Consider the following 13,619-nt stretch of genomic DNA (forward strand, 5'->3'; position numbering starts at 1 on the left):
AAAAGAAAAAAGAGATGTGATGTGGGCAGGAATCTGTGCTGCACAAATGCTCACAGCTGAGCTTACACAGCTGTGCAGCAGCCCTCAATCCCAACCCACTTCTGTGATCTCCAGCCCCTAGGGCCAGCCTGCTGCTGTCAGCTGTCTGTTAGCAGGTTAACTAACATTAATTAATTAACCTTTGTTAAGATTCTTGCTGAACAAAGGTCAAAGCTGAGGGCATATGGCCCGTAAAACATGCCCACCTCTCACCAAGAGGGATGTGATCTGCAAGCATGCGTCGATGTTTGCGGAAGCAATGCTTAGGGATGCAGGCCATCAGGACATCGGATCTCGGAGTCAGTGTTCAATCCAGCAAGATGGGGTGTTCCATGCTGCTCTCTTCCTCCCAAAGGCCACAGCGAGGCAGGGGCAGCAGCCGCAGCCACAGCCACACACGGGTGCCCCCAGGGAAATGCGCAGGGGAGCAGAGCAGAGCCGAGGCTGTGGTCACTCAGCTCTGGATTGCTGAAACAAGAAATTCCACCCCCCGGCAGCTTGTTTGTCATTTTGCCATTAGAGATTGCGTCACCATCTCTTTCACTGGAAGAATTTAAAAACAAGCAAGTCAAAATTCATTTGTTTTAATTATATATAAACTCTGTCTTTATATATCCATAGACACACACACACAGCAGTTCATCCCCCAGTACAGAAGACAGACAAAAAGATCTTTGACACAATTTTTCTGGAGGGAACTTTACCTGGTTTTTCTTTCCCCAAACTGTCACGGATCCCCTGTGCCCTTCTCTCGGCCGGGATCCTGTCAGGCAGTACTCAGCAACATTCAAAGCTTACTTTAAGGACATCTCCACTGAGAATTGTTGTGTTTCACATGCACTTTAAAATGTTGAGCAAGATAGGGTTAAAAAAAAAAAAAAAAACTAGAATACACAGCGATGACATTTAAATCCTCTCTCCATCTCAGCAGTTCCGTTCTGAGCAGCCAGGAGTGCCAAAAGGTGCTGGGCTCCACGCAGCTCCCAGGAATGCCTCGCGAATGTAGGAGTGGGATAGAACAAAGCCATCAAGCCGGGCTGAACAGAAGCATGGTTGAACAGAAGCATTCTGATGCAAAACGCTAGACCCAAAGAAAAGCCTGACCTCAGCAACACTGGGGGAAAGGAAAGAAGCCCCACAGGACTTCCAGGGGCCTTGTGCCTCAACACAACACACCCCAGAGCAACAGCAGCAGCATGTTGTAGATGTGCATACAAACCCTTGGGTGGGGAATACTAATTTTTGGAAACACATTCAGAAATGCTGACAGTGGCCCAGGAACGCTGTTGATTTTGATTATTAACAGTGCCATTAATATAAAGCAAGCGTGAGCTGCCAGAGAGAGATCCAAGTGAGATCACAATCAACTCTCATGCAGCTGCTTTGCCAAAAACTGTTGCCTCTGAAAAGGGTAAGCAAAGCCAAAGAAAGAAAGACAGCTAACCCAGAATAGATAACAGATCTCAAAATAAAATACACATGGCTGCAAAATCAGGTTTGGTAAACAATGGTTCAATAAACAACCAAACCACCCAGCTCCATCCTGCTCCAAGCATCAATTGCTTCCAGCAAACCATGTTTGCAAATGTGACACCAAGTTCCTCTCACCTCATCCACAGCTGAAAACTGCACCAGGTGCTTCACATTTCAAGTTTTGTCTAACTGGCTGTTTCTTCTACGTATTCCAATTTGAATTTTGCCCTTAGGATTTTAAATGTGCAGTGAAAAAGTGCATTGACCTAAAAAAAATCTGTTTCCATACACAATATCTGTAACAGCAACATAGCCAGCAAGCATTTCAAACAGGATCCAGTATTCTGAACGCTTCAGATGCTACATCAAAAACCACATCCATTAGCAGCAAACACGATAGGTACAAAGCAAAGCATTGCAGAAAAGATCTGAATTAAACACGTATCCCAGCAGCGCGGAGAGGTGAAATCGCTCTTCCTGGGAGCAAAGACATTCACCATCACCAAACAAAGCAGATGGCAGACAGCAATTTCTCTCCCAGAAGCTGAGAACACAAGGACTCTGGCAACGACTCACAACAGATGGGCTACTTCATGTATTGTTTATTACCCACATGAGCGAATGACCACGTCGGACACTCCGTCTCACACAGGGCAGAGGTTATGTACAAGAGGGACACGTGTCCCTAAAATAAGGTGTACAGGTTTGTAATGAGAACCGAGATGGAAGGGAGAAAACCAAACACAAGGACATTGCAATCAGACTTTGACCTTCAGGTACAGAAGAGATCTCTGTCTCCATGGAAGTGGGGCTTTTCAACTCTTAAATAAATGACATCTTAAAAATAGAACATTTAACAATTCAAACACATCATTATTTTTTCTAAATAAATATTGCGTGGAAATGATGCTGCGTTGCCACCACAGCCTCCTCTCCTTCAGGGACTCAACCATCACCTCTAATTTTCCTTGGATGCATGGTTTTGTTTCCTAGTGGCAAATTCCTTTTTTTTTTTCTTCCCATTTTTTAAAGGGCCTGAACAGACTCAGGTGAAAACTATGGGCATCTTTCCCTAACCCTCGCGGGCCTCTCACCTGGCTCATGATGGAAATGCGATGGCTTTCTGAAAATTAGCTCCAATTTAAGCAGTCTCTTCTACCAACAGAAAGAAAACGCTGCTTCCACCCACCCCCTGGATTTGAAATGAGAGCCCCTGTTCCACCTTCCAGCTGCTTCCGCAACAACTGCACTCCCTGCCCTCTTCCTCAGCTAGAGCACTTGGACACAGCCTTGCTGCAAGGCGAAATCAGAAAGCAGCAGCAACCCTCCACTCTGCATGCCAGGAGCAAGCAGGCTCCCAGTCACTCCCTCCCACTTCCCGAGGCAGCTTATCCCCGAAATGCACTAAGGCTTTTAATAAAGTGAACATAGGACAACTCAAAGGTGCATCTCTGGCACAGCATTGCTGGGCTAGCCCATGGCAGGGGGAAGCCGCTCCTGCAGGACTATGTTTGATAATGCAGACCCCCCGTATTTGCTGCGGATTCTTGTGAGCCTCCAAACTCCCAGCAGGTGTTTTGCAAGGGGTTAGTGCTGCACTTGCAGACCTGCTCCTCCACCCTGAAATGCTGGAGGGAAATGGAGCTAACTCACCAGAGATACGTTCTTCCCTGTAAGCACAATTTATTTTGGGATATCGTCCTCTTCACCACTCCCACAGCTGGGAGGGATGTGAGGTGACCAGAGGGCTAAGGCACACTATCAGATATGAGGATGGCAGGATGCTGCTGTCATGCAACAGGAAATCTTTGGGTACAGATGGCTGTTTTCCTACAAGTGCTGTGGATGCTGCCTTCACTGCTACTGCCACCTGCCAAATCACAATTCCAAATATGCAACTCCTGACAAGGACAAAGGCTTGCAAACACCTCGCTATTCCCTTTTGTGTTCCCTTGAAGACAGGTTCCATGTCCCTGGGCCCACTCTGTGGTTTAGCTGAGGTAGAGTACACGGTTACCTCCCACATGAAGGGCACTTGATTTTGGTATCCACATCCTGTTCCTGGATATTCACTAGGACCAGCAAGGGCTGCAGGCCAACATGCAAACACAGGACTCACCTTGTGCCCCATGAGGCCAGGTGGCCTCTTCTTGTCCCACCTCTCCCACCCAAAGCAGTGCTCAAGTGAGCACAGTGACCCAAGACAGCCCTCCATCTGTCCATTCCCCCTGAATGGGCACAGCGTGAGTGGACGAGGTGTCCTCAGCAGGAGCAACATCCCTCCGTCGCAGGGCCAATACTGAGCCCCAGCTGCATTTGGCTTCCACAGCTGAAACCGAGTGAGACGGTGAGCAACTTCATGTTAGGCTGTGTGCCAGGTGACTTTGGAAGTGGACGTGCAGCACAGGTGGCAGGGTGTCATCAGTGCAGCTGCTGGCAGGCAATGCATGTGAGTGAGACTGGGGCCGGTGAGGCAGAGCACTCTGCTGTCTGTACCACATTGTTACGGTGATGGGGATGCCACTCGCCATCCAAAAACAAAGATCCAACATGATGGACTGCACCCATGCTCGCAAATACACTCATTTCACATCTCTTTCAGGCACACAACCATTGCAGACTGTGGTGTGTTGCATAATAACTTCTGGAGGCAGATTTCCTTCTTGTCGGCACTTCTTCAGGTGTGATTATTGTCCTGCTGGTTATTCGTAATAGAAATGTTTTTAGACCATCAACACATAGAGCCACTCAGACGATTCATTGCACTTCACCATTTTAAACGAAGGCGCCATCAATGCTGAGGCCTTCCTCTGTCTCTTCTTTTCCAAGGCAACAAAATGCTACCCTAAAAATAAAGTTCATTTTTTTCCAGTGTAACCAGATTACTTCACCTTTATTTATTTCCCTTGCAGGTGCTTTGTATCCAATGATTCAGCAAGCCAGAGTGTTTCTGAAGCTTCCAAAGTGCAAAAGAGTTCAAGGTACTTAGCCACCATGAGCACCGGTTAAGGCGTACTTGTGTTCAGTCTCAGCCAATGTAAACCCTGTCTAGTGTAGTGTACCATTTCGGTCATGCTACTGGTCAGTGCCAGAGGGCACACCGCTGTGCTGAGTTCAGCAAAAAACTCTGCAAAATGATTAGAGAGAGAAAACGGTTGGTTGATTTCACGCAACAGGCACAGCATGTTTGGCAATACATCCCTTCACCCCAAAACACCATGTGTGTGATGAACAACAGCACTACGAGCACTAGGTGGGCTGACTGGTTGCAGACTGAGCTGTGTCCACACTGGGGCTGTTGCCTGTCCACCACTGTTTGTGTCATGGGACAACAAAACAGTATTTTTAACAGTAAAACTATAAAATGCGAGACCCAGACAGGCTGAGAATTGGGCAGAGAGGAACATGATGAGGTTCAACAGGGGTATGTCCTGCACCTGGGGAGGAATAACTGCACGTATGGGTACAGGCTGGGGGCTGACCTGCTGGAGAGGAGCTCTGTGGAGAATGACCTGGGTGTCCTGGTGGACAGCAGGTTGGCCATGAGCCAGCAGTGTGCCCTGGTGGCCATGAGGGGAAGTGGGATCCTGGGCTGCGTCACAAAGAGTGCAGCCAGCAGGGTGAGGGAGGTGATCCTCCTCCTCTGCTCTGCCATGGTGAGGCCACATCTGGAGCACTGTGCCCAGTTCTGGGCTCACCAGCTCAAGAAAGATGGGGAACTTCTGGACAGAGTCCAGAGGAGGGCGACAAAGATGATGGGGGCCTGGAGCATCTCCTGCGTGGGGAAAGGCTGGGAGAGCTGGGGCTGTACAGTCTGGAGAAAGGAAGGCTTGAAGTCTGGAGAGTGGATCTGATCAGTGCTTATCAATATCTAAAGGGTGGGAATCAAGTGGGTGGGGCCAGGCTCTGTTCTGTGGTGTGCAGCAACAGGACAAGGGGCAGCAGGCACAGACTAGAACACAGGAATTCCATACAAACATGAGGAAGAAGTTTCCTGTGAGGGTGACAGAGCATTAGAACAGCTGCCCAGAGAAACTATGGAGTCTTCTTCTCTAGAGATATTCAAAGCCTGCCTGCACATTTTCCTGTGCAATCTATTTTAGGGAACCGACTTTAGCAGGGAAGTTGGACCAGATAATCCTCAGAGGGATACCCTCCAACCCCTATGATTCTGTGATTCTGTGTAAGAAGAACGTAGCAGTTGTTTTACTGCTAAATGCTGGTCACGTACTCAATAAGGACTCCAAGTGCTGCTTGCTTACTCTGTTACAGCAGGAAACCAGTCTCACCATTTTCAAATCAAGAATTCCAGAGACTCTGACAAACAAAATGAAACACAAGGCCACTGGGCACAAATCTGATTGAAAGTGAAGTGAACCAACTCAGAAAACCTAAGCTCCTGCAAGGGAAAAACAAAGGGCAGAAAAACCCCTGGGTTGGCTTCTCTTGTTAGCACAAAGCAATTTGCCTGCTTTCCTGCAGCGAACCCTTAGTTCATAGACATCTGAGGCTGCCAAGATAATCTTTTAATTGGAACACTCACCAATATATCATCACTAAGTATTTCTGCCAGAAACCTGCCAATACACCACAGGTGTCTTTTCAACATATTTAAGACTTTCTCCTGCAGTTATGGTGTTTGTTATACTAAGTGTTAGAATTTAAATAGGTTCATACAAATAAACACAATGTGCAAAATGGAAAAGCTAAAGTGAAGGAACCTTACCCTTATTATTCTTGGACAGTGCATCAGCATGTTCCCAAATATTATACGCATAGAGGACATAGGAAGTGATGTTGACGTATGAAGAGGTGATGCTTGGGATGGTGACTGAAGAGCCAACGCTGTTGCAACTGCAATTGCTACCATTTGATCCCTGCTGAGAACTCATAGATCTGGCAGGAGAGGGCACTGGAGAATGAGGAGAAGGCATGCCTGTGCTTCTGCGGGAGAAAGAAACACCACCGTGAACGCCTGTCTTATCACAAGACTATTTTATACCAGGAGCTATCTGGTGTCATCTGGACCTGCACTCAGTGTGGCCAGCTTGCTTGCCTGCCAGGGTGAGGTTCAAAAAAATTCAAAAATCAGAAAATGAATTTCTTTTTCTTAATTGATGACTAACACAGAGAAAAATATACAAGTATCACTTCAAAGCGATTCTACCATGGTGTAAAAACGTTCTCCTACCAGGAAGCAGCCAGGGAGATGGGCATGGTGTTCCAGAGAGTCTTAGAGATCTCAGACGTGGAATAGAAGGACAACAAGAGCAGGGGCTCTGAAAGCAGCACAGCCACAGTGCTCTCCCCACTGCCTTGGTGGAGAACTGCTCCCCAAGACAGGCAGTGACTCTCTGGATCTCATCCCATAACAAAAAAATCCTTTACTGATGCAAAAGACAGGAAGAAGAGCAGAAACACCCTTATGCCCCCTAACATGATGTCAAGTGGCAAGGTGGAGTGGGTGGCAAGTCATTTTCAAATGTAGTTAGCATCTCAAAGATTCCCACTTCAGTTTCTGCTCACACCTTTACAGATGCAGATTTTCACACCTTACCTTGCAACACACGGAGAAGGTGCCTGTGTTATTCTGGAAGAACTCTGCAGCAAGGAAGAGAACTTTTGTTAGTTTTCTTGACCAATACCAGTACCAACTGTAGCCCCTGAGCTGGCAGCACAGCAACACAAGTGCCCTACCTTGAAGTGGTCGTTCAGGATCCTGGAATACTTTATTGCAGTGTCTCTTTTGTAACGAAACATTGCCATGTGCAGGAGGGACTGGCAGCGCATGCTGTGAACAGAAAGACAGTTAAGATTCAGTACTCGTGCCTGGTGCCACTGTACCAGCAATGACCACACCAGGTCGGTACCAGCACCCATCAGCCTCTCTGCCAAACCAAGTTCAGGATCTCCTCTCCTGCTCAACTTAAGAAGAGTCAGATTCTGTGAAAAAGAGGAAGGGCTATGTTTTAAGGAGACGGATGCACAGCTCTTTTGGATGCCAGGGGCTGAGTGAGCCCTCAACCACCAGCAGCAGCAGCAGCAGCAGCAGCAGCTGTGCTCAGCTACAGCATCAGTTACACAGCCAAAATGTGGGCAAGCAAATCACATTCTTCTGCCTGGGGTGAAAGCCTTCACACGCTCTCCAGTTACCAGCAGGTCAAATTTTGGAGCCTACACCTTCCATGCCTGGTCTCTTGTTATATCCTAGCCCACTTTAAAGATGTTCTGGTTTACTCTGGTTTTTATATTGTTTTTTCCCTTGAAGAATTCTGATTCCCATTTAACTCATTCCTTTGCCCCTACAAATAAAAAAGGACTTTCACTATAGTAAGTCTACAAACCGAATATGAAGTCAGAAAAACAGCTACGCACCATAACACAGCAAAGATATGTTCATGTGAAGATGCTGAGACATCCGTAAAGGGTTTTAGTGTCATTACGTATCTGAGGGAACAAAATGAACAGCATCTGGTCAGTTATCAGGGCTCTCAAGTCTATATAGAAGAACTGCTGCATGCCACTGCCTCAAACACTGCTCCAAAACCCCAGAAAGGTGATGTCCCCATGGGTGCAGGCCTGAGGACCTCAGCAGGAGCTCTCCTCACTGAGAGTGGAATATTAATTCCAGGCCAGGTAAGACATCTTGATGGAGTTCTCACAAAGCAAAAAACCATTGTGAAAATACAGTCCATTAAAATCAGAAAGCAATGAAATTTAAAAATGTTGAAGTCTGCCATAAAAAAATTACTGGCAGCTATTTCAATCAGCTCCATGGGGAGGAAGTCAAAGCAGCTGTTGAAAACACACACACAACCCTCAACTTCAATATGAATTAAGTGGTTCCTGTCTCTTCTATCCAGTATCAGGCTCCCTGGGTTGTACTGCCTGCAGATGTCATACATATTACAGCAAACAACACAGCCACTGCTTCCCTCCTTGCACACTGCCTGACCGTCAGTTCAAAAGCCACTTACTTGAGGAGATCTATTGTGTCAGCGAAGATGCTGTAAGCAGGTTTTGGTGCTTCTGCATTTGATTCCAGGGCCATCCCGTATTCAACGAAGGAAAGGGCAGCATCAAGGTACTGAAAGGCCTTTCCAGTCTTGTCTATCTGTTGGAAAAAATTTCTCACTTTCAGACAAAGGCAAAAACTATTTATCTCAAATGTAGCTGAATTCCTTTTCTCTCCCTAAATAGGTAGAATTTGAAGAAATTGCAAAACACATATCAGGCCTCCAGATAGTTGATGGAAGGCTCTCTGCTGAACCCCTAATGTTGTCCTGATCACCAGCACCGTGTGCTTGTACTATCGATCTCTCTTCCTTGTGTTCTGCCAGAGCAAGTGTTTTTCCCATGGCAATTCATGCTTTTTAGTATTCGTGGCAGCACCTGGGGCCTACATTTGCAAAGGGCATTTCCAAGTCTTGTTCAACAGCAACGCAGTTATCACCAGTACTCTGGTATTTCAGAGCAAACCGCTCTACAACTGACTTTCTGATTCACCTGCCAGGACTTTGTTGATAGCTCTGCAGAGCAAAGTCAGCTTTTATTCCTGTTCTCCAGGTACATTCTCTGGATGTGTTTATACAAAGGGAAGTGCCTGAAAATTTGGTAAACAAAAACAGCCTCCCCACATATGACTGGAACATGCTCCACTAGGTGGAAGGGACATTGGCCAGCACACTTCCATCATGTACCTGCACGTGTGAGATCCCAGAGGAATAGCAGTGTCAAGCACAGGGCCCAGGCTTACCATGGCATCAGCCTCGTGCTTCATCTTCTTGGCCTCTTCCAGGTAATATTCTGTCAAATGCTGTCTGAAATGGAGACAGGCAGAGGAAAACAAATGTAAGAGAAAAAGGATAGGGGAAGTAACAATGCTAACCTTATCTAGATGATGCTGTGACTCCAATACAAGCTGATATTGCTATCAAACACATAGCAGATTTAGGAGAATCACTACATGAATGTCATGTGCCTGTTTAAAGGTTCATATCCTGGACTGGCCTGCCACCTGCCAGGACTCAGAGAAACCAACACCATCCCTTGCTGTCAGGCACACTGCACAGTCCTGTGCAGAGTGGGATGTCTCCAAGTTAAACAAGCACCTGACTTCTACAGCAGCTTCCTTCAAACTGAGAGCTGCTAAAAATAGAGACCATTGCTTTGTGGGGATGTCCCGGAGGTGACAAGGCAGGTCTAACAAAAGCAATGCTCAGTACAAAGCAGGAGCCACGGTGGCTGCATGGCCCAGCCTTGCCTGGCATCTTCAGAGGGGCACAGAACAAAATCTTACCTTTCAAACTTGATTTGAGGTCTCCTTGGTTTGGAGGTACCATTTGGCACAGAAGGCACTGGTAAAGGATTTGTAACATCCCCTGCAGATCCCTGAAAAATCAGGAGCAGAGATAAAGCTGATTAGAGAGATCCATTTAGAACAGTTCTAAAACATGGCTTTCCTAAATTTGAAGTGAAAATGTTTATTTGTCTGAGATATAAGGTACTTTTCAAGGTTCCTCCCCTTCTTCTTTCCCAGACCCCAGACCAATACTGGAAATGAAAACCTGGCTTCCCACCAGGCTGCTGCTGAGGTTTTAATGCCATCAAACATTCCCTGAGCAGGCAGAAATTAGGCAGCAGGTTTCCTTGTACAATAGCTAAGATAGCAGTAAGGCTTCCAGCAGCACATTTTTTTACAGCCACTGGAAAAGACAGGAACTGGTAATATCCATTCACACTTACATCTAGCTTAACCACAGCAACTGCTGATTCTGCATTACTAACTACAATGTCAGGAAAAAGAAAGTAGTGAGAAGCCAGCTTATACAGCACACACAGTCTCCATTACAGTGCATACACGTGGAAGTTCTGGACCACACACATACAGGCACTCAGAAATGGCAATAGAGCTGAATTTTCTAAGCCACTAATGTGAAGATCTAGCTGCAAGAATCACTAACAATATTTTTTAATGCAAGCTATAACAAATTCTACACAGGTTGCAGCCAAAACCAGAGTTTGGTTATTTCTTACAAGCAATCCACTTGTTTCTGCTAGTTCGTTTTTTGTAAACACACTTCTCTTTACACTTATCATACCTTACTGGCAGTCATCTACAGTCAGAACCAGTTCCTGCCATAAACACCATTCTATTTTTTACATGGTCACCCTTTCACACTGAGTTTCACCAGTGAGATGAAAACAGGAAAGTGAGTAGTGATACAACAGCATGGCTATTCAAGCTAGCAAGATCCAGTCACAGATCGCCACTAAAGGGACAAACATCTTTCAAAAAGCTCTCTGCGGTGGCTGGTTTCCTGTTCTCCTCACTTACTATCCTATAGACAGGTTTCTAAAGAGAACTAGATGGCAGCCACAAGTTGCAGGAAACATCCCACCACTAATAACTAATACTTACTTTGTTACCTTTCACCTGCTCAGAGTGGTTTTCCACCATCTTCTTCTGCTTGGAGGAAGAAGGATCCTTGTGGTTGCTTGTGTCCAGGGCAGTGCTGCTGGCAGTGGCAGGTGGCTGGCCGTTCTCACTCCTGGGTTTTTTATGGGCCTTCTTGGTTGGCTTTTGTGCAGGATGCACGGGAGACACGGGCAGCAGTGGCAGGGGTTGCCTGAGATCTTTGTTCTGGGTCTCAGACGAAGTGTTCCGTGCCCTGGAGATGGGAAGTGAATTTTGCAGTTGGGATGAATAAAGTATCTATATAATATTGAGGGTGTTGGGTCTTTTTTAATAAAAAATCATCCTTAAATGCACTGTGTCCCAGTACTGTTTAAATTTCTTCAGAAATGCAAGATGACTTATTAACAAAGATTCTAACAGAAACAAAAATAAAGTTTCAGGGACTTTGCTGTGTATTAGATACCAGGTGTTCAGCTGCCAACAACACACAAGCAAGTTGCTCTTGAGGTAGGAATAAGCCTCTGGACTCATCCTTGGAGGAAACGTGCAAGCAGAAGGTCAGGATGCTGCAGAAATGCCACAGCACCTTTTCACTGAAAAAGTGAGGGGGTGATTCCAGTGAGGAAAATCCCCAGGACAAGTCACCCAAGATGGCAAGGGAACCACAGCTCTGCCTCTCTCCCCCTGCTATGGAAGAAGGCATCTTCTGCAGTCACCGACACTTGCCCTGACACATGATCCCACGCAGGCCTCAGCAGAATTAAGCCCAGTTGGTCCTTTAGGACTTGCCAACTCTACTAGACAATACATGTGAGGATTCAAGGGAGAAAGACTTTAAATGCTGTGCTTTTAAATGGTAGAGCTGATCATATTTAATAATACTGTGCCAAATTTCTGACCATCTGGGGTTGGATTACCAGGGAACACCTGCAGCTATAAGCAGAACTCCGTAGCTCTACATCTAATTTCACTGACGCTCATTTACGTTATTTTCTTTCAGTTCCTCAAAGTTTCCAAGAAAATAGAAAGTGTTTAGAGTGAGGAGTGCTAAACATGTGCCCTGACAGCTTGGTGTTGTAAGATTGTCAAGGTTTTCCCTAGAGAGAAGCAGCTGAGTCAGGATGCAAACCTCAACAAATCCAAGCCAATACCTCAAGCTCATGATGGCCCTGAGTAAGCAGAAAATGACTGCAGCAGCTCATGATGGATGCACCAGTCTCCTCTCTCGGGAGCGCTGCCCATTAAGATACATTCTTGGAAGCACTCACGCAGACCTAGCCAAAATGCTAGTGGTATGCTGTTGTGCAAATCATGGAGGGAGTTTCAGCAGAACTACCAGAAGCACTGCCCACGCAATTGCTGGAATAAAGGAGACATTTTTGGCTATGAAGGCCACCTGAAATTCCTGGCGGGATTCACAAGGTACAGTGGATGTGCACCCATTCAGCTACACACTGGGACAATTTGAGGGGAGAAGGAAAATGCTCCTGACAAGGGATTACCACTGCAGTCAGACAGGGTCCCAGCAGGCAGGCAGTCTGCCGCATTATTTCCAACTCAGACACCAGACTCCACGCAATCGTTTTTTTGTTGCACAGCATCTCTTCTGAAAGATGGCAGTGCCACTGTGTGGATATCAGCCTAGAAGGAAAAGCAGCACTGGCACAACTAGCAATTTCACTTCCTGCAGCCTCAACAGATTTTTTGAGCTATGTGTAATGGAGGGATCAGTTCAGCAATCTGAACTGCAGGAGATTTGTGTTTCAAATGGCCAAGTCTTCATTTCGTCTCAACTGCTAGAAATTGGGACAAGTGCCACCGCATGCAGTTTTACAGCAACATAGTGCAAGCATGGCAGGAGGCCAAGCACCAAAACATCAAAACATCACCTTGAGCATTACAAAGGGTGAGAAAGATGGGGGACACTAAGGGCAACTGCACATCTGCAACAAATAAAAAGGCAAATTACGCTCCTATAGCCACGTGGCAGACAAATTTGCAGCAGATTATGTTTCCAAAGTCACATTCACAGGAAGAACGGAAGGTTTCTCTTTGTTTTAAGGTTGTACAAAAATGCTCAGTTTAATGCATTTTTTCTACCATCCCACCACTGTATACTCACTTCAATTTACAGGAGTCTTTGTTAGGCGAAGACTGCAGTGATTTTGCTTCTTTGTCCAACTTCCTTTTCTTCCTATCGATATCCTTCTCCTTTTCTCTCTAACACAAACAAAAAAAAATCAACTTTCATGTAAAGCACAGAACAAAACAGCTAAGTTTTATGGTTTCACACTAAAAAAAAGAAAAGAAATTGGAACTGGCAAAGTAGAAATCCAGAGTACAGCAGATTTCAGGCTCACTGACAAGTATCCTGAAATGACCTTTATCCACTTCTGCTTGGACAGAATAATTATTTTGTCACAGAGGGGACGGAAGAGCTGAAGTTCTCCTTGCCAATAGCTGAAAACTGATGTACTTCCATAGCTGAAAATACACACTTCATTATGTGATTTCTGCATATTGGTTTTTTGTTTGTTTGTTTGTTTGTTTGTTTTGGTGACATGTTGCTATGTAATTTTTGTCTAAGATTAGGGAGAAAAAAGTCACTCAGCTTCCTGACAAGTAGAGGGATTTGGGTTTTATCAGCAAGAATCTATTAGAGGGTGACATTTCAATTAAATTTGCTGCC

General features: G+C 45.8%; 1 protein-coding gene across 1 annotated transcript in view; it reads right to left on the reverse strand.

Moving 5' to 3' along the window:
- Nucleotides 1–607: 607 nt before the first annotated feature.
- AFF1 (AF4/FMR2 family member 1) overlaps nucleotides 608–13,619 on the reverse strand; it is a 52,366-nt gene continuing 39,354 nt past the window's right edge. Inside the window, exons 12-21 of the mRNA XM_010709723.3 lie at nucleotides 13,053–13,150; nucleotides 10,934–11,183; nucleotides 9,812–9,903; nucleotides 9,269–9,332; nucleotides 8,490–8,626; nucleotides 7,888–7,959; nucleotides 7,210–7,303; nucleotides 7,070–7,113; nucleotides 6,239–6,456; nucleotides 608–4,639 (exon numbers count right to left, since the gene is read on the reverse strand). Of these exons, the coding sequence (XP_010708025.1) occupies nucleotides 4,518–4,639; nucleotides 6,239–6,456; nucleotides 7,070–7,113; nucleotides 7,210–7,303; nucleotides 7,888–7,959; nucleotides 8,490–8,626; nucleotides 9,269–9,332; nucleotides 9,812–9,903; nucleotides 10,934–11,183; nucleotides 13,053–13,150 (1,191 nt within the window). The 3' untranslated portion in view covers nucleotides 608–4,517. The remainder of the gene's footprint in view (nucleotides 4,640–6,238; nucleotides 6,457–7,069; nucleotides 7,114–7,209; nucleotides 7,304–7,887; nucleotides 7,960–8,489; nucleotides 8,627–9,268; nucleotides 9,333–9,811; nucleotides 9,904–10,933; nucleotides 11,184–13,052; nucleotides 13,151–13,619) is intronic.

Source organism: Meleagris gallopavo, chromosome 4 (genome assembly GCF_000146605.3).
Source record: "Meleagris gallopavo isolate NT-WF06-2002-E0010 breed Aviagen turkey brand Nicholas breeding stock chromosome 4, Turkey_5.1, whole genome shotgun sequence".
Classification (NCBI taxonomy): domain Eukaryota; kingdom Metazoa; phylum Chordata; class Aves; order Galliformes; family Phasianidae; genus Meleagris; species Meleagris gallopavo.